General features: G+C 38.2%; 1 protein-coding gene across 1 annotated transcript in view; it reads left to right on the top strand.

Moving 5' to 3' along the window:
• The first annotated feature begins 2,072 nt into the window (after positions 1 to 2,072).
• ATP13A5 (ATPase 13A5) overlaps positions 2,073 to 21,578 on the top strand; it is a 104,221-nt gene continuing 84,715 nt past the window's right edge. The window contains exons 1-5 of the mRNA XM_080801015.1: positions 2,073 to 2,225; positions 16,249 to 16,422; positions 20,685 to 20,831; positions 21,037 to 21,107; positions 21,212 to 21,292. Of these exons, the coding sequence (XP_080657141.1) occupies positions 2,166 to 2,225; positions 16,249 to 16,422; positions 20,685 to 20,831; positions 21,037 to 21,107; positions 21,212 to 21,292 (533 nt within the window). The 5' untranslated portion in view covers positions 2,073 to 2,165. The remainder of the gene's footprint in view (positions 2,226 to 16,248; positions 16,423 to 20,684; positions 20,832 to 21,036; positions 21,108 to 21,211; positions 21,293 to 21,578) is intronic.

The following is a 21,578-nucleotide window of genomic DNA, read 5'->3' as shown; positions in this document are numbered from 1 at the left end:
GATGAGTGTTATATTTTGTGTCTTTGGGCTATAAGTAGCAGAAACCACAAACAGCAGCAGTTTTATTAAGAACATCTCATTATATATTGGAAAGATGTCTAGAGTTAGTAGTCCCAGCCATAGTGCCATGGCTTAGTGGTATCATAAGGACCTAAGCTCTTTTGTCCTTTGCTGCACTTTATTGGCATGGGTAGAAAATAAGTTATTCTCGCTCTTTCATCAATAGGATAATTTTAAAAATAGGATAATCTTTTCCAGAAGACCTCTGCCCCCAGTTGTCTTTCCTTTGCATTTATTGTTGAAAACTAGGTCATGTGCCCACTCAGGTTAATCATGACTCATTGTGGTGCTTTAGCTGAAGTCAGGCTGCCAGACAAAGGAAATGTTCTTTTAGCCAGAAATATTAGTGTATAGCTAATGGGTAAGAAGTGAATGAGCACTAACTACTCAAGTCTTTAATTAGATTCTACCAAAACTCAGGACTCCTTTCTCCATATTTTATTTCTACCTTAAATTGGTGATACTTAAAATGCAGCATTTGTGATGACATAGTATTCTTTAGTGTGGGCACCTCAGTATGCTCTCTGGCATGAAAAGCTGTTTGTTTTCTTTCATCAGTCACTTCCTCCTGGGCCAGAGAGCACACTGGATTCTCTAAACTTCAAGGTGGCACTAGTTCCTCCTCAAGGCACCCAATAACTCCCTCTCAGTAGGAAGAGTCAAGTATCATTCTCTGTAGTCTTGATTCCCAGTAAGTTTTCTTCCATGGTCAAAGTGGCAAGGATTTTGCTCATTGGACTAGATGCAATAAAAAGAAAAAAAAAAGGTAAAAGTGTTTAATTGGAAACAAATAAACCAGTCCTTGAATGGATCCTAGTGTACTTATTTTTTGATAAAAATATCAAATTCACTGGTGATTATATAATTGTGGAAATTTATATGATGTCCCTAATAATCAGTCGTTCTCATTTTTCCTGCATTATATACTTCTCTGAAAACTTTTTGCAAACTAAAAAGAGAAAATGAAAAGAACTATATTATTATTATTATAGTTTACTTTTTAAAAAACTTCTCTCAATTAGTTTTTGATGATGGTGATGATGATTATCTTTTATGGAGTATGACAGGAGCTATAGATGATTTTTTACAAATATCATCTTAGATCTTCCTATCAATTCTATAACTATTATTTATATTTTACATATTAGAAAACTAATATGCAGATTGAAATAGAATCTAATATAAATATAATCTATATAGATTTATATTTAATCTGTATTTAGATTAAGTTATAAGTTTATAATATATGTTATAATATATTATACATTTATAGATTATAAATTATAGATACAAACTACATTTATATCTGTAAATATAATCTAGTATTCAGATGACCCTGATCTGTCCAGCATCATCAGTAGAGCAGGGATTAGAATTCAGGTTTTCCTAATTCCAAAATAATTGCTACATTCCCTGCCAGAAGCCAACCCTTCTTCCTTAAAATCTCTTTGTCACCCCAACATGTCCATTACTTCCCCAAAGTCCACTGGTTTTTATTTATCTCTCACTGGTTAATCTTTCTGTCTTACGTGGTGGTGGTTGTTATTTTAAGATTTTATTTATTTATTTGAGAGAAAGAGACAGTGGGGAGGAACAGAGAGAGAGGGACAAGCAGACTCTGCACTGAGTGTAGACCCATGCAGGGCTCAACTTCATGACCCTGAGCTCATGACCTGAGCAGGAATCAAAAGTTGGTTGCTTAACCAACTGAGCCAGCGAGGTGCACCTGTTTGGGGATTTTAGTAAAGTGACTATTCTCATTCGTTAGCTGAGACAGTTAGGGACAGCACAAGAAATTATTTGTCTTTCTGGTTCAACAACTTAAGTCTAGAGGCGTTCACATTTAGCTCAACAAATAAACACAAGGGAGGAAGAAAAAAAAAAAAAAAAACAAACCACAACAAGCCGATAGGTTAGTAGACCAATCCTGTGGCTGACGAGAGTTATTTCCTGTCTTCTCTTTGTTAGCCTGATAGGTGAAGTATGTGCTAGGAGATTTTAAAAGCACCTAAGAACAGCAGTGACAAGTAGTGACTATTCTGAGTTCCCATAGCCCCAGCTGGTTTTGACTTTCCCCAAAGAATTATCCTGGAGGTCTTGTTTAGATGGAAGAGAAGAGTGAGGACCACCGGGGTTTGCTCAACCAAGGAGAGGAGAATGAACTGGTGAGTCTTCCCTTTTTGTGATTACAGTCTTCTCAAAGTACCTGAGGCTGTGGGCAGGTGCTACCATATTGGGGCTGGCTTTAAGAACTGCAGAGGTTTAAGTATGGTAAGGCTCCCTGAGATCTGAGGTCACAATTTTATAGTCAGGAAAACTGCGGGGGCTGAGAAAATTGTGTCTTCTAGATGACTGAGTTATTGCCATCCTTATATGCATCAGACCAAATGAAACTTCTTCCTTCTGAGACATTTTGTAGAGTACTCAATGTGTACTCTACATGGTGCTCATTAAGGTGTCTCCCCCTTATCATCTGGGTCTCCAGGTAATTGGCAAACTCAGGCAAAAACTGAAACTTTAAAAAAAAATTCTTATGTTTTTGGTATATCTGTTTAACTTAGGCTCAGTGTGCTTTGGGCTGAAGTTATGCTAACAGCATAGAGAGGTTTAAAGTATAGTGTGGCCTGGGATTTAACACATGTTTTTTTAAAGTTTTCACTTTTTTTCCTGTTACCTTTTCCACCAAATATATATACGCTTCAAAAACAATTACTGGGGTGCTTCGGTGGCTCAATCAGTTAAGTGTCTGCCTTTGGGTCAGGTTATGATCCCATGATCCTAAGATAGAGCCCCGCATCAGGCTTCCTGCTCAGTGGGGAGTCTGCCTCTCCCTCTCCCTCCGCCACCTTCCTCCCACCCCCACCTCCAATTCATGCTCTCTCTTGCACACTCTCTTTCTTTCAAATAAATAAATAAAGTCTTAAATAAAAAAGAAAAACAATCATTAAAACCTTGAAAATTACAGTGCCTATTTGGGACTGACAGGTTTACATTTGTTATTTTATTTGATCCTCAGAACTCAGTGATGAAGGATTAATCCTATCTCATAGGAAGGACATTTGAGACCAGGGAGGTTAAGTAACTCACCTAAGGTCTTCAGTCTACAAGGGACGGATGGGAAATCCAGCCCACTTCTTCCCCCTTCACACTCCATGATGTTTACAGGGCAGTCACGTCCACAGCTAGACAATGAGAAAGAGAGAAGGAATAGGAGGGCTGGATCAGAGAGAGCAAGCTGGAGGGGGATGGGCCCAAGGGATATGGTTCACATAGCAGAAGGGTGTCCGTTTCCTGCTTGGCCTCCTGGTTCCCCATGAGATCTGTGGGAAATCCACACCCACCCTCTCTCCACATACCCTTCTTTGTTAACCTAAGAGAAATAAATGATGTCATTTATATCTGCACTGTCTAAGAAGGCAGGCACTGGCCACATGTGGTTTTTGAGCAGTAATAAAGTAGCTGGACCAAACTGAAATGTGTATGTACAGCATACATATAGCATACATACCAGATTTTGAAGATAGTAAAAGACAGTGAAATATCTCATTAGTAATTTTTATATTGGTTACACATTGAAATGACAACTTTTGGATATGTTGGATTAAATGAACTATATTATGAAAATTGATTTCACCTACTTCTTTTTACTTCTTTCACGTGGCCACTAGAAAATTTAGATTCCAAATATGGTTTACATCACTTCTGTTATTATACCATGCTGATCTTGACAATGTTACAGTGCTTACAATCTTTAGACTGAAGGGATTTAAAGAACTAAAACCTACTTACCTGTGTTCACTATTCAACAGTTCTGTGCTGATTCTGATGTTTTTTTCAACGTGTAGATGAGTGTTCATGAAAATCTTTGGTAGCTTATTATTTTTCCCTAACGATGTGTGTATTTGTAAAGTTTATAGCCTAGTATTTTAATTCTCTTAATCACAGAGGGAACATAGATACCTCTCCTCAGTCACGTGTGTCTGGAGGCACACTGTGTGCAATATTAGCATTTATTTTGGGATCCTCTTTGGCTATTCATGCTGCATTTACTTTGTGGAGATGACCTTGATTCTGCCCCCGAAACACAAGAGATGCTTTGTTCACATGTGTTGCAAAGCCCAACCGTTCAGTTGGTACCCCCATGCCTGTACAGATACCTACCAACTAAGTGTCAATATTACAATTGGAAGCAGCTCCAGAGGGAAAAATGCGTACTTGGTGTGGAGGACACAGATTTGACTGGAGGGCACTTCACTGCGTGGGAACTTTTTTCTGGGAACCTGTGGAGCACTCCTGGACTCTAAGAACACAGAACTGGGCTTTAGTCAAAGAACCACTGCTAACCACGTGGTGTGGACAACTTTTGGGACCTTGCTAGTTGCCCCAAACAACACCACTTCTACCTCCTGACCTAAAAGGTTTTTAAGGGCCACATATGAAATGTGGGGAGTGCTATGAAAATACAAAGAGTTATTTAAATCCAAGGAGTCAGGACTTAAATGGTGGGCAATTTGAAAAATGCAGAACTGCATATAGTAGGTGAAATTGAGGTTGGGAATATCTCCCCTTTCTCTGATTAAACTTGGGTGGTGATAATTGCTTGAGGTCTACCATTATGGAAACAGTGTGTGAAGAGTTAGCAGGAAAAATTAGGAACTTAGAATGTCTAAGTTATTTTAGACATCATGTACTCTTCATCTTCTATTAAAAAACACACAAACAGGGGCACCTGGGTGGCTCAGTGGGTTAAGGCCTCTGCCTTTGGCTCAGGTCATGATCCCAGGGTCCTAGGATCGAGCCCCGCATCAGGCTCTCTGTTCAGCCTCTCTCTCTCTGCCGGCCTCTCTGCCTACTTATGATCTCTGTCTGTCAAATAAAAAAATAAATAAAATCTTTAAGAAAAAAACCACACACACACACACACACACACACACAAACACACACACACAAACCCTACACAAAGGATTAAAAAAGAAAATAAAAATCATGCTCTATTGGCTTTTGTCTTTTGTCAACATTTATATTAACATCTTGGATGAAGGCAAGCTTATCTAATCTGCAACTGAGGCCTTACTATGAGGGAGAGATAACAATCTAGGTGACAGAATATGAGAATATCAATGACTTGGGCTTAGTGGCTATGCATGAGAAAGTAATTAAAGTTCTTTATTTGGTTATGGCTGAATTTTAGTTGCCAGGATGATATTGCTATAAAAAATTAATCCTTGGATGTCTCAGTAGAAGTCTGTTCTGCATAATAGAAGAAGTAATAGTCCTGCTATAATCTGTACTATTTAGGAAACCTCTAAGGAGTTATATTTCATCCTAAGATTCACACAAGAAGCATAGTGTTTTTAGAGGGATATCTGGATATCACAAATAACAATTATTTAAAGGACATTGGGAGTAGTTCCCCAAAGACCAGTCAAGGGACTTGCCTTCCAGTAGTTGAAAGGTTGATGTGGAGAACAGAGTAGAAGTTGGGACAACCCAGCCTGATTTATTTTCATTACAGGAGAATTTCCTAACCATCTGTGGTGGGAGAATTTTAACATGACAACTCTCCACTGAACCTGCCCTTATATAATTCCTTTCAGCTGAGTGTGGTGGAACCCATAAATATGATGAGCTGTAATTCCTGTGATTATGTAATGTTATGTGGCAAAATGGATTTTACAGCTCTAATTAACTTGAACTCAGCTGAGTTCATCAAAAGGAAGATTGTCTGAGTGGACCTCACCTTATCAGGTGAGCCAGAAATGATACTGTGTCCTTCCTGAAGTTAGAGAGATTAAGAGTGTGAGAGGGGCTTGATGCAAGGGAGGTTCTCCATTGCCATTTTGATGATGGAAGGCTCAGGGTGGTAGGAACTCTGACTGTCTCTAAGAACAGAGAACCGAGTGCAACTTCTGACTGACAACCAGCAGGAAAATGGGCATCTCTATCTCAGAGCTACAGACAACTGAATCCTGCCAATAACAAAAAGATCTTGAAAGAGGCCCTTGATTTCCAGAAGGGACACAGCCCAGACGACACCTTGATGTCAGTTTTTTGAGACACTGAGCAAATGATCCAGCTAATGAGACTCCTAACTCACAAAAACTGTGAGATAATAAATTTGTGTTGTTTTAAGCCACTAAGTTTGTTATGCGGCAACAGAAAACTAATGCACCACAGCTGTCCAACAAGAGAAAGTATACCCCTATAAGTCAGTGAGTATCTTAAGCAGACACTCGATGCTCATTGGCGAAAGATGGTCTATAGCTATTTTTTTCAGGAAGGAATTTGAACCAAATAATGTCTGAGACACTGCTTTTGCTTAGTGGTGCTCTTACTCCAGGAATAAACTTTAACAGAACATGCCGTGTTGTCGCATGTCCTTGGTTTAAGGTAAATTCTGGCTCTAGAAATTGTCCCTGCTGATTAGCCCATGCATCTCATTACCTTTTGACCCATGCCTACTGCACTTTCACCCCAGCCACATCAACAGAAGGTCCTTAGTTGCATTTTTACTTCTAATTGTGTCTTGGAAGACCACATATTAGCACTCTTGTTAGTCAACTATATGTGAATGCGTGTAACTGAGAGTAATAATATGCTCATCTCTTTGGTACTGGGTTTTGATTCACACCACTCAAGAGGAAAGGCACTTCCTTATTCCAGAAGGAAAGCATAAGGGAAAATTTAAGATGATGAACTATTTTAATAATTATTTTGAACATCTTCAAGACTCAGTTTTCTTGATCTACAAATAATAATTTATCAACATATCAATAATAATAATATTTAATAATAATTATAATTAATTAGAATATTAATAATAGTATTTTCAATAAAATTATGCCTATTTCATGGACTAGGTTGTGATGATGGGATGGCATCTAAGTAAGTGCTTGAGAAAGATTATTTCTCATTGCAATATGTAGAAAACGTGAAAGTAGTCCAAGACATTTTCTTCCCCTACTCAAAGGACACTTCATGGCATGAATGCAAGACAAAATATATGAAACTATAACTAACAATGCTTGATGATTAGTGATAACTAACACAAATGCCTACATGTGGTCAAACCAAAGCAGTAATAGAGGGGTGAGGAACAATGACCATACTAACGCAATCCATTAAACAGAGACACTATTATCCTAACATTAAAGAACCTTGAAACATGTCAGATTTGGAGACAAGAGAGCAGAGTTTTAAGAACCGCTTCCCATGTAACACATAAGGAACACATCTTGGCATGTTCAGATAAAGATGACAAAGGGTAGATTGTGAATAATGAATAGAAACCTGATGATGTGATTGTTGTTTGAAAAAAAAGAAGGCAAACATGATGAATTCTTGCCCCATCAAAGGAATCAGAGATATTATCTCCTTGGCCACAATTCAAGGGTCTAAACGTTTGATGCCTACCCAGAAAAAGCTAACTTACTCTAAGTCTTTTGGAACACTCACCCATGGAAAAACTTAACACTTCACAGCCAAAAATTGGCCTTGCCATTCTCTGAAAGTAATTATAGTACTAAGAGTCATTGATGTCATGTCTTGGTTGAATAGGCATTTTACAATTTTGTGCTGTGAGAATGTTGGTTAGAGTAACTGATTGTGTTATGAACTGTAACCCAAAAGACCCATACTACCGTGCCTGTGCATGGTGGGTGTGCAACAAATATTTAGATGAATACATGAAAGGTGAGTGTAAGAATAAAAGGATTTACAAAAATGATAAAGGACGTGTTCACAAGATCAACTATGCACAGATGCTAGTGCTCCAGATGCAATGAAAATTCAGGAACAAAGACAGAGAGCCTATTGACGGTTCCACATGACTAAGAGGATCCCTCCTAAAAAGAATTTTGAGAAGAAACAATGTTTAGTTGAAGCTCCACCCTGTAACTCTTCTTTCCTAAGAAATTTGGCTAATCTTAGCTCCATTTCTGATGGAAGTAGAAGAGCTACCTATTAAAAAAAGAAAGAAAGGAAAATAATTTTAAAAGTGCCCTTTATAGGGATGCCTAGGTGGCTCAGTGGGTTAAAGCCTCCGCCTTCAGCTCAGGTCATGATCCCAGGGTCCTGGAATCAAGCCCCACATCAGGCTCTCTCCTCAGCGGGGAGCCTGCTTCCTCCTCTCTCTCTCTCTGCCTGCCTCTCTGCCTACTTGTGATCTCTGTCTGTCAAATAAATAAATAAAATCTTAAAAAAAAAAAAGTGCCCTTTATATACTATTACTCCATGTATGTATGTTCTCATTTAATCCCTAGGAGCTAGCCAGTCAGATAGCCACTTTACACTGGGAAAATGAGGCTCAGTTAAGTCACAGATACAAAGTCACATCACGTTGCTGGTGAGGATCCCCTATTACATGGTTTTCTTCCTGTACAAGTATACTGGTGTGTGTGTGTGTGTGTGTGTGTGTGTGTGTGTGTGTGTGTGTGTGTATGCTCATATATATAGTTCCTGAGCTAATTAATCTTTGAATCAATTTGGTGTTTATCTTACAGCTCTTCTCCCGGTTTCATGTATCACAAAGGTGAGCAGTTTTCTGTTTGGCCTGTGTTTGACTTTAATTTTGACAATTGATGTTCTGTGCGAAAAGCAAAAATTCCATTTAGGACATTGGCTCAATCACTTTTAGAAATACAACTTACAGTTTTCTCAAAGAGCATTTAGTTCTGAATATTGCCTGTGGCCGAATCATTTCACAATAACTCCAATGGGACCAGCCACTTTTCATCCGCTGAGATTTTGTTGAACTGTGGATTATTCAAGCTAATATTAACTTTTAATATATGCTGCACACTCAAAATGTTTCAGGAACTGTGCTAAATGCTTTGCATGAATTAACTCATTAGTTTCTCACAACAACTCTGGAAGGTATTTTTATCATTTTCATTTACGGAAGAGGAAATTGGGTCATCAGAAGAAATAAAGTGGGTTGCCCAATGTCTTACACCTGGTTAAGTGGTAGAAGAATTATCTGAACTGATTTTCTCATGCCATATCCCCCAGCTTTTAACTGCTACATGAGAATATTTCTGTTGCATTTTACAACCAGCCGCATTTTTCACATGAGGAATCTAAAATTTAGTGAATTTAAATCATTTACCCAAATCACATTAACTAGTAAGTGATGGAGCAAGGAACAGAGAAGTGAAAGTGTCTAGAAGGCAATGGGGTGGGGTATAAATAAAAGAGGCTCTGCTGATAAACCTGGGAGGGGCTCTAAGTTAATGACCTTTATTTAATAGCAACCTCTGTTGAGAGGCACGTGCATATTTTATTCTTCCTCCTAATCCAGGCCACTTCCTCTGGACTTTGGGCCTAGGAAAAGACCATTAAAGATGTGGTACCTCTCCTGGTATCAGGAATACAGAATTTTAGTGAGAAACGGAAAAGTGAGGGGACTGCTTAGAGAGAGTACAATTCAAGTCTATGTGAAGATGGCACGACCCCTGTGCTATTCAACTCGACTCATAGGTGTCAGATCTGGGTTCCTCACCCCCTGGAACACAGCCTGTTTCCATTCACAACCTTGTTTCAGTATATTGCAACTCAAAACTGAAAACTCTCTCCACCTTTGGCTGAACTTGTTACCAAGGCACCTGCTGACATTGATTGAAAGCTTCCTTTGTGTGCAACACCTTACACCTCTATTAATCTTCACAACTATGCCTCCAGGTGTGTGCTATTATTCCCTAAGTACAGAGACGGAAACTGAGATTGAAAGAAGTTAAATCCCGAGATCATGTAGCTAGGAAGTGGCAAAACCCACTTTACCGCAAGGAACCATGTGTAGTGGGTTTGAAATTCTGATCGTCCCTCTCCCTGTTCCCAATGTCTTTACATCTACGAGACCTCTGGATTCTACTTATCTTTCTCTTACAGCCCACAAACTGCCCCTGGTTCCCTCCTCTACCCTGCACATCTTAGTGGATTTTACCATGGGTATTTAATACTTCGGAGAAATCTGAGTGACTCTTACTGCATCAGAAGAATAATCATTTAGAACACTCAAATAATACTTGAGATTAATTGATCAAAATGGAAACATATACTGTGATAAACTCAAATTATGCAAATATTGGCAAGCTGACCAAGAGCAATTTGATTAAAAGAATTCCAGATTAAAGAATGATTCTTTTAACCAAAACCTCAAGTCCCATGTCTAGCATATAACTTTTGGGAAAACTGAGAAATGATAGAAAGGAAATTTACCAGAGTTTATGAGACCAGTTTATCAAGGAAGCAAAAATATTGTTTCTATTCATCTTTGCTCAGCTGAAAGTAGCTGAAAGCTACTCTGACACTTATAAGCTCTTTTATATCTATCTACTTACTTATTTTTTGACAGACAGGGGAGGGGAAATCTGCTGATATTTTGATTGGGCTGTCCCTAACTATAAAGATGTCTTTCACAGAAACCTTTCCCCTTTCTTGATTAGGTATGTGATCTTATCTATGCTCAGTGAAAACAAGCACTTCCCAATCATGCACACTGGGAGGCAGCTACAGACTTCCTAGGTCATCAAACCTTCCTTCCATTTCCCACAGAAACTCCTTTAGCTCTTACCTGTTTTCACTTCTCAAATTTTGCAGCCATTTTCTCTTTCTCAATCTAACTCCATTAAAGAAATTAAAGTAACTCCTGCCTATTTGGAACCGTGGCTAATACACACCACTCTTTATATATTAATTTTTTTTTGAGATTTTATGTCTTTATTTGAGAGAGAGAAAGAGAGTGTCTGAGCAGGGGGGAGGGGCAGAGGGAGAAGCAGGATCCCTGCTGAGCAGGAAGCCCAATGCAGGGCTCAGTTCCAGGACCCTGGGATCATGACCTGGGCCAAAGGCAGGAACTTAACTGACTGAGCCACCCAGGCACCACCCCCCCACCTTTACTTTTTATTGGTGGTGTTGATAAGATGCACTTATCTTAAGTGCACAGTTCAGTGACATCTATCACCAATTATTTTTGCTCATTTTGGAACTTCCTATGGATAGAGTTGTGTATCAATTTACCATACTTCATTGACTCAGTATAATGTCTGTGAAATTCATGCATACTGTTGTTTGCATTAGAAGTTCATTTTTAAAATTGTTTTGTAATATTCCATTGGATGAAAACACAAAATTTATTTATCTTTCTCCTGTTGATGTACCTTTGTTTCCAGTTTGGAGCTCTTCTGAATAAAGCTGATATGAATATTCTTGTGCAAATCTTGTCGTGAACATATGTAATTCTCTGTGTAAAAATCTAAGAATGGAGTTACTAGCTCATAGATTATTTGTATCTTGAGCAACATAGTTTTTCAAAATGTTTGTATCAATTTACACTCCCAATAGCAATGTATCAGAGTATCATTTCTCCACATTTTTACCAATACTTGGTATATTCAGTCTTTTTAATTTTGCTATTCTATGGCTCTATCATTTTGTCATTTTATCATTGTGTCATTTTAGAGTAAATCTTCAAATCTGATTGTGTAAGCCTTTCAACTTTGTTCTTTTTTAGGATTGTCTTGGCTATTCTAGGCTGTGATATGTCATTGTAATTTTATTTTGCATTTTCTTAATGACATGATATTGAGTATCTTCTTGCATGCTATATGAGAAATCTTTTGTAAATTGCCTGTTTCAGTGTTCTGCTCATTTTTTATTGTGTATGTACTTCTTTTTTTATTGATTTGAAATAGTTTCTTGTGTTTTTCAAATATGATTCTTTTTTTATATGTAGGTACAGATATACATACATATATAGCTAGTATTTTCTCCAGACACCTTTTGTTAAACAGAAGCTTTTAATTTTAATAAAGTCAGATACATTTTTTGTCCTTTTTTGTTTCCTGTTTAAGAAGTATTTGTGTGCCTAACTGTGTGTACTTCATGAAATATGTTTTCTTTCAGATGATCTATTGTTTTAGTTGTCACATTTAAGTATACGTGCTACCATTAATGAAATTTTGTGTATGGAGTAAATCGGGGTAAAAACTCATTTTTCTGGTACTATTCATTTTGATCCAGCAACTACTTATTGAGCAAACCACCCTTTCTCTTACTGAATTGCAGTGGTTCTGGTTCCTTTTTTTGTAAATAAAGCGATTACATACGTTTGAGTCTCTTTCTGGACTCTCTATTTTGTTTCTCTTTCCTTTCTTTTTTCTTTCTTCTTGTCGTCCTTTTTTTTTTTTTTTAATAATTATTTGGAATTTGTAGTAAGTCTTTATTTCTGGTAGTGTAAGTCCTCCACAATTGTTCTTTTGGAAAATTGTCTTAATTACTTTAGTTCCTTCACAGTTCCATACCAATTTTAGAGTCAGCTCATCAATTACCATAAAAAAATGTCTAACGTGATCATAAATGGAATTGTTCCTGGCTAATCCCCAAACTTAATATATATTTTCCTTTATTTAGATCTTTGCTTTCAGCAATAATGTGTAGTTTTTAGTTTAGAGGTTTAACTTTGTTAGAACCATTATAAGGATATTGATATTTTTTGCTTGATAATATTACAAATAGCTTCATTTTCAAATTATTATTAATATAATTGGTCTTCTATATTGACCCAGTATCTAGCAACCTTGATAAATTCACTTATTTTTTTAAGAACCTATTTATTTATTTTAGAGAGAGAGCGTGAGCCAGGGGAGGGGCAGAGGGAGAGGGAGACAGAGAATCTGCAGCAGACTCTGAGCTGAGCACTGAGATCGAGGTGGGGCTTGAACCCCCAACCAGTGATCCCCTGACCTGAAATCAAGAGTCAGATGCTTAACTGACTGAACTGCCAGGCCCCAGTAAATTCACTTATTAACTCTAATAATTTGTACATTCTTTTGGTTTTCCTAATGTACATAATTATATTATTTATTCATACAGAGAGTTCTGTTTTTTTTTCTTAGCTTTGTTGAGATATAATTGACATATAACAACGTATAAGTTTAAGGTGTTTAAACATGTCAATTTTGTACACTTAAATACTGTGAAATTATTACCACCAAAGTGTTAGCTAACACTTCCATCACTTCACATAATTACCATTTATTCTTTGTGGGAAGAACATTTAAGATCTACTCTCTTAACAACTTTTAAGTACTAATACAGAATTGTTACTTCTGATGTTCCAATTGTTATAAAATTCTTACTTTTTCCTGTCTTACTGCACTTGTTAGAACTTTTAGTACTATATTAAATACTAGTGGTAATTATTGATAATCTTATTTTACCTGTAACTTCATGGGGGAAGTACTCAGTATTTCATTATTAACCATGATGTTAGCTAAAGGATGTTCCTGTCTATTCCTAGTATGCTGAGAGTCTTCTTTATTTTCTTCCTTTCTTCTTCCCTCCCTCCCTATCTCTCTTCTTTCTTTCTTTCTTTCCCTGCCTCCCTCCCTTCCTTCCTTCTTTCTCTCTCTTCTTTCTTTCTCTTTCTTTCTTCCTTTTTCCCCTTTCTTTCTTTATTTCTTCCTGTTGAATTGACTTTTTAGATTATGAGCTACCCTTCTTTTTCTCAGAATATGTATATTTTCAAGTCTATTTGGGGGGCTTCTGGGTGGCTCCATCAGTTAAGCATCTGTCTTCAGCTCAGGTTATGATCCTGGGGTCCTTGGATGGAGTAAAGGGCTCCCTACTCAGTGGGGAGCCTGCTTCTCCCTCTCCCTCTGCCTGCTGCTGCTCTCCCTACTTGTGCTCTCTCTTCCTCTGTCAAATAAATAAATAAAATCTTAAAAAAATAAAATAAATTCTACTTGTGTGAAATTAACATAGCTATATTTGTTCTCCTTTGCTAGTCTTTCCCTTCCCCCCCTTAATCTTTTTGCTTCTTTGTATTTAAAGGGGTCTCTTGTAAATAACATATAGTGGGTTTTTTACTATCTAGTCTGACAATCTTTTTTATAATCACAGTATTAATGTCATTTATGTGTAATGTAATTACTGATATCGTTGGTTTAAAGTTACTATTTGTTTCCGATCTAGTCTACCTACTCTGTCTTTTTCTTCACCTAATGTTATGTCATAGACTGGCCCATATTTCTGCATCGACTTCATACATTTTCTTTTTAATGGTGCCACCTTGGCCATTGTTTTGATATTTCACATTTTGCTGAGCTATTAGCTATCATTTGGTTCTTCCAGTAACTTTGCTATTACAGATAATACTGCCCTGAACACTGTTATGCGCATCACTTTCTACTTTGTGTATCATTTCCTTACAGTGTATTTCCAAGTTGGAATTACTGATTCAAGAGATAGAAACATCTTTAGAAATCTTGATATAATTTGTCACCTTGCTTTCTCTAAAGAATTATTCCAATTTATAAGGTTATTAGCAGTATGTAGTTTTAGTGATTTTATTGCCATCTTGCTGGCATTGTCAGTTCCTTTTTTTTAAATAAAAAATGTTGTATACAAAAGAACTGAAGGGGTATCAGAATTATGATTACCAATGTCATCATTGTAAGTTAACAACAACAAAAAAAGAGTAAGACATTTGAGACCTGCTTTTTCAGCTACAAGCTGACCTAAAATTCCAAACTATTCTGCTTCAATTTTGAACACTTTGACAATAAGCTCCATGAATAACTTAATAAAATAATGCAAATTTATGACATAATATGTGAACTGGCATATGCAGTTTATTGGAGTCTAATACAATATCATTCACAAATAAAACTAAGCATGTTTATAGAATCAGAAGGTAGGTAGGAAGACAGAAAGGAGACCCAACTGAAAATATGCTTAGAAGTAGAGTGAACACAATTTTAAGTTACATTTAAACCTCATCATGAATAATCTCAAAATAGAGGGGCTGCATCAGTAAACTTAATGAACATTTTTTCCCAGATGGATGATAATACTGAGGAGCACGGGATAGGAACTCTTAACATTGTAATTACTTTGCAGAGCACTTAAGGAGACATTATCTCATTTGAGCACAAGTACTCTGTAAGGCATGTATTTCTAATTGTTTTGTAAAGGAATACATGAGGATTCCCTAGAGGTGATATGATTTACCCAAGGTAACATAGCTGATAACTAGTAGAGCAGTGACTCAAACTTACATCTTTGCTACCTGTGACCTTCCCATTACATTTAAGGATTACTTTCAACAACTGTTATTACAATCTTAATCTACCACAGAGTTCTTTACTAGAAACAATTAATGAAAATGACCATATCGAAGATGAAAACTTTTCCAAAATATTAAGCCAAGAGATTAATTATAACATGATCTAAACTGGCATAAGATTCAGGAGATTCTGTCATTAACGCTATAGAAACTCAGCAAAAACCTATTTTCTTGACATTATATTTCTGTGATCTGGACACAGGAGTTCAGAATCTTAGGGAAAAAACACATAAAAATAACAGCAGAGCCTAAAATAATAATATAGTAATGATATAATTCATAATCAGCATCCCTCTGAGTCATCTAAATACAATAAAAGTCTAGTTTTTGAAATTTAAAAACCAATGCTATGAAACCTCATTGTGGAAGATGGAAAATAGAAATTGGCTTAAAATAAAGGAATCTATTGTTTTTGGCCGTGTGGTCCCCTAAAACCACATTTCAAAGACTTCACTCCATTCAGGTTAATATCAACTACCCTACTACTAAAAGTAGAACTATTTCAGCATGTTACTGTCAGGGTAAATTCCTCTGAGCAATCTTTTAAAAGTCTTTCATGTCCACAGATAATCTCTTGATTTATATCATCCTACCCTTTGTATCATCCTCCTCCAGTAAATTTACATTAATATATATTTTTAAAACCTTATACCTGAAAAATGTAAAACAGCTCCAAAACCAGTTTTAGGGTGACTCTTGACTAGAAGAAGCCTTGAGAGTCTTTTCAAGAAGCCTCAAAACATCTCCGGAGGGACAGCAGCAGTCCCTGGGCCGTAATGGGATGCCTGTCAAGGTGACTCTTGAGGTGTTTAGAACCAAATAAGTCTGCCCATTCCTTGCTCCTCCTGCTCGTGTTTTAGTTTCATATGCCAGGGTAGCAAAATGAGTCCTTCTTTTTTTATGATATCAGCTGACAGCTGTAAGCAATCAATCTAATTCAACTGGCTGAAACCAGATTTCCCTCCCAATTAATATTGCTGCCTCTAACACTTGTGTTTCTTGGAACAAAGTGATGTGTTTATGTGAAAAAAGAAAAATAGAGTCATGTTTTATTTACATTCCAGGAGGTGTTTGGTTACCGGACCCAGAATCTACGCAGAGCCCTCTGCCTTATAACCTCCGTGCTTACCTGTGGGGTTCTTCTGCTTGTGTTCTACTGGAAGCCCCAGTGGAGGGTGTGGGCCAACTGCATCCCATGCCCCTTGCAAGAAGCAGACACTGTTTTGCTGAAAACAACGGTGAGTGCCCTTCAGCATTGCATTGGTGGTGCAACCAATGACTGGCTGGCATTCCAGAGTAGACCTTTCTTTGCTTAAGTTTCCTTGTCCCCAAATAGGAGATGGCCAAACTATCCCTGAACCTACTTGCCATCTCTTATTTTGACTCAGGAAAGAACATGTCCTCCATGTCACCCTGGGGAAGTTTCTACCATGTCAGGCTAATTGTCAATGATTTAGCCATTATATGAGCTAGGGCTGTCACTGTTATGACTCTTAAAGACAAAACTCTTATACACTCTTATAACTCTTAAACACAGAAAGAATAGTTCAGTTTTCTGTTTTTTTTTTTTAAGATTTTATTTATTTATTTGACAGAGATAGAGCACACAAGCAGAGGGAGCAGAAGGCAGAGGGAGAGGGAGAAGCAGGCTCCTTCTTGTTGGGGTCCGTTATCAAAGGAACGAGACTGAGACAAAGTGAAAGTTATGTGAAGCTTTATTCTATGCCAAGCATTAGAAGTCAGACTGACCGGCCAAGGCTGCCTCCGAAGAGAGGGACCCCCTCCCGATCTCACAGGCTGGTTTTATAGGGCATAACCGCAGACCCAAGGTACGTGGCTTCTATTGTTAAGGCGTTTACTCCCGGAATCGATACCTGGAACCATACCAGGAACTACTGGGGCGTTTATTCCTGGAATGAAGTCCGTGGATGTAAACAACAATATGGCTACCTAGGCAATATGGAGTTGCTCTGGCTAAGCAGGCCCTAATAGTTAAACAGGTGGTTTTTTTGTTGTTGTTGTTTTTTTTTTTTTTTTTTTTTTGAAGGTCAAGCAAAGCTTTATTTCACACCAAGCATCAAGAATCAGACCAACCGTCAAACTGACCGGTCGGGGATGCCCCTACAGAGAGGTCGACCCCTCCCTGCTTTCCAGACTAACTTTTTTTTTTTTTTTTTTTAATTTTTTATTTATTTTCAGCGTAACAGTATTCATTGTTTTTTCACCACACCCAGTGCTCCATGCAATCTGTGCCCTCCCTAATACCCACCACCTGGTTCCCCCACCCTCCCACCCCGCCCCTTCAAAACCCTCAGGTTGTTTTTCAGAGTCCATAGTCTCTCATGGTTCACCTCCCCTTCCAATTTCCCTCAACTCCCTTCTCCTCTCCATCTACCCTTGTCCTCTATATTATTTGTTATGCTCCACCAATAAGTGAAACCATATGATACTTGACTTTCTCTGTTTGACTTATTTCACTCAGCATAATCTCTTCCAGTCCTGTCCATGTTGCTACAAAAGTTGGGTATTCGTCCTTTCTGATGGAGGCATAATACTCCATAGTGTATATGGACCACATCTTCCTTATCCATTCATCCGTTGAAGGGCATCTTGGTTCTTTCCACAGTTTGGCGACCGTGGCCATTGCTGCTATAAACATTGGGGTACAGATGGCCCTTCTTTTCACTACATCTGTATCTTTGGGGTAAATACCCAGCAGTGCAATTGCAGGGTCATAGGGAAGATCTATTTTTAATTTCCTGAGGAATCTCCACACTGTTCTCCAAAGTGGCTGCACCAGTTTGCATTCCCACCAACAGTGTAAGAGGGTTCCCCTTTCTCCACATCCTCTCCAACACACGTTGTTTCCTGTCTTGCTAATTTTGGCCATTCTAACTGGTGTAAGGTGGTATCTCAATGTGGTTTTGATTTGAATCTCCCTGATGGCTAGTGATGATGAACATTTTTTCATGTGTCTGGTAGCCATTTGTATGTCTTCCTTGGAGAAGTGTCTGTTCATATCTTCTGCCCATTTTTTAATATGATTATCTGTTTTGTGTGTGTTGAGTTTGAGGAGTTCTTTATAGATCCTGGATATCAACCTTTTATCTGTACTGTCATTTGCAAATATCTTCTCCCATTCCGTGGGTTGCCTCTTTGTTTTGATGACTGTTACTCTATGGTCAAATAATCTTTGACAAAACAGGAAAAAATATCCAGTGGAAAAAAGACAGTCTCTTCAATAAATGGTGCTGGGAAAACTGGACAGCTATATGTAGAAGAATGAAACTTGACCATTCTCTTACACCGTACACAAAGATAAACTCGAAATGGATAAAAGACCTCAACGTGAGACAGGAATCCATCAGAATCCTCGAGGAGAACATAGGGAGTAACCTCTTTGATATCAGCCACAGCAACTTCTTTCAAGATATGTCTCCAAAGGTGAAGGAAACAAAGGCAAAGATGAACTTCTGGGACTTCATCAAGATAAAAAGCTTCTGCACAGCAAAAGAAACAGTCATCAAAACAAACAGACTAACTTTTATAGAGCAAAGGCCCTGTGGTTGGGCCTGGCCACACACAGGTGGCTAATTGAATTACAATTCACCCCATAGTAGCCATGGAAACTAACCCATCACCTTGGTAGCTAGGAGAGAGTATGCGCCCCCACTGATCAGGTGTCTCCACCTGGCCTGACCCACCCTTGTACCTGGGCTTTGTTACCTGGAACTGGTTTCTGGGACTTGTTTTTAAGTCCCCTGGGGGAAGGGGAGCAGGGACAGTTTAAGGGTTAAACAACAAAGTTATTGTTTAACTTCAATGGAAGCCTCTGGCTAAAATAAAAATATAAAATAGGTCCTTACCTTCCCCCCTTTTCTTTGGAGATTAGTCAAATCTTTGACTCTTCAGCCAGTTTTATACCCCCTTTTGAGGGCTGCTAGGCTGTTTTAATGACTCCAGTGTGATTTACCCAGAAACAATATGTTAAGCCCCCCCTTTTTAGAAATAGTATGTCAAGCCCTAATTGTCTATATTTCCCACCTATATTTTAACAATAGGAGCAACAATGAACTCAATGAACTCATTGTTTCCAAGTCTTAGCTTTAGTCCACAATCAGCGGGGTCCATCAGCAGGGTCCATCAGCAGTGGCATCCACCTCTGGGGGGCACATTAGAAACTGGTTATTTTACCAAGGCTTTGACTGGAATGTCATATTTGAAAAGCCTCAGATATGACCAGTTTAAAGGAACTAAGGTTGACTTCATGAAACTTGGAGCCATAAAGCCCTTTGGAACTGTTGGCCTGATACCTTGCTTACAGAGTTCCCAGTAGCCTTACCAGGTGAGTAAAGAATGTCACTCCCTGGCAGGGGCAGGACCTCAGGAAGAATTTGCCCAAGTCAACAGGTATTGCAGGCATGTCTGATGGCAGGTACGTGGCTTGGCTTCTAGCCGGAGAGGCTACTAAAAGTTCAACCTAGAGATTCCTTATAAGAAGTTTCAGCAAAGCAGATTCTAAAAGAACTATATTATCACTCACTGTTCTTGCTGAACTTATGTAAATAATTAGGCCAAGTTTGTTAAAACTGAACTTGTTTTTCAAATGATTTAGTCCTGATCTGGCTATCTCTGGAGATGAGGGTTATTTTAGAGAGAAAAATTATGTTTTAATAACATGCCTTTATAGGTGTTAAATTCTAAATTAGATTATTATTAAATGTTTATTTACTTAAGCTAGACAGCTGAAGTAAACTTCAGAGAAGTTGCACGATAACTCGTGTAAATGATCTTGCCTTTGCCACTCAGTCAGCCCTAGACAAACAGTCTTACTGAGTGCCCCAGTGTTGGCCATCCCAGACATTACCAAGCCCTTCCACTTGTATGTAGATGCAAAGACAGGGGTGACTGAAAGAGTTTTGACTCAAATTCTGAGGCCTTGGCAAAGGCCAATAACCTAGCTTAGCAAGAAACTAGTTAAACAGGTTTTAACATTAAATTGGCCCTAACACTTCTGAGCAGGGAGCATACTGACGGACTCGATCCCAGGTTCCTGGGATCATGACCTGAGCAGAAGGCAGACGCTTAACCGACTGAGCCACCCACGTGCCCCAATAGTTCAGTTTTTTAAGAATACGTATTCTGAGGGGAAAGAAGACAGTTGAAACACCTATATGTCACTTTTAAGATAGCCAGAAAATGTTTTCTGGATATAAAACTCTCCAGTAAAGTGTGTCTTTCTCTGTATTCTCTTGCACAGTGGTTCTCAAATTTTAAAGCAAATCAGTGACCTGGAGGGCTCCTTAAAACACAGACTGCTGACCTCATCCCAGAATTTCTGATTCAGTAGGCTTGTGGTGGGGTTGAGAATTTGCATTTCTAGCAAGTTCCAATATAATGCTGAGGCTCTTGGTAACCATTAGTCTAGGTAGGTATTTGGTTGATTGTCTTATTAAATAAATGACATTTGAGAATTTCATGGGTGGATTGTCTTCTCTAGGATGAATTTCAAAGATATATGAGGAAGAAGGTTATATGCCTCTACTTATCCACACTAAAGTTCCCTATAAGCAAGAATCCAGAAGAACCCGTGGTGGCTGACCGCCACTCTATCATTAACCAAGCCGTACTGAAGCCAGAATTAAAAGTAAGTAATTTTGAGTGCAATGTTATGGCATGTTTAAAAAAAAAGAATAATGCAAATGTTTGTTGGATGGAAGTTCTGAATGTCACAGTGCTGGGCTGGGAATTGCAAGGTATCAGGGAAAGTGCACATGGCATTGGGACTTGTGCCAAATAGACCTCACTAACACCATGGGCTTTACTTTGTCCTATCACATTTGTAATTGCAGCTGCGATGTATCCAAGTGCAGAAAATCAGGTACGTTTGGGACTACTCGGAGAAGAGGTTTCAGAAAGTCGGGTAAGTTTGACTTTTTCTCAGCATTCATCAGGGTATAAAGGAAAAGCACTGATATGTTGAATGCCATGGACTGAAGCATGCTTCTTGTCCTGACCACATCCTAGGCTACTGGAAGATAGCAACTCCTGCCACGACATCCATCACACATTTGGATTGGGCCTGACCAGCGAAGAACAAGAGGTCAGGTAGGGTTTGACACTCCCTGAGATAAACTCTGCCAGCAAAAAGTGAGGTATCAAATGGCTTTGATCAGTGAACTGTTGACATAATGTTTCATCAGCTTCCTATAATTCCAGTTTATTTACCAGCAACAAAGATATATTTTAAGTTGCTCTCATCTTAGGCAAACTTATTAAAAAGAAAAGCCAATCGAATAATATTTGATTTTTCCCTTCTCAGTAGTGCAGAACAGTCTCCTTTTTGTTGTCTTTTTTTTTCTTTCCTCAAAAAACCTTGAGTCATTTCATAGAC

Source organism: Martes martes, assembly GCF_963455335.1.
Source record: "Martes martes genome assembly, chromosome: 1".
NCBI classification, from domain to species: Eukaryota; Metazoa; Chordata; class Mammalia; order Carnivora; family Mustelidae; genus Martes; species Martes martes.
Note: the sequence above shows the minus strand (reverse complement) of the source record. Positions and strands in the feature narration are given on the sequence as shown.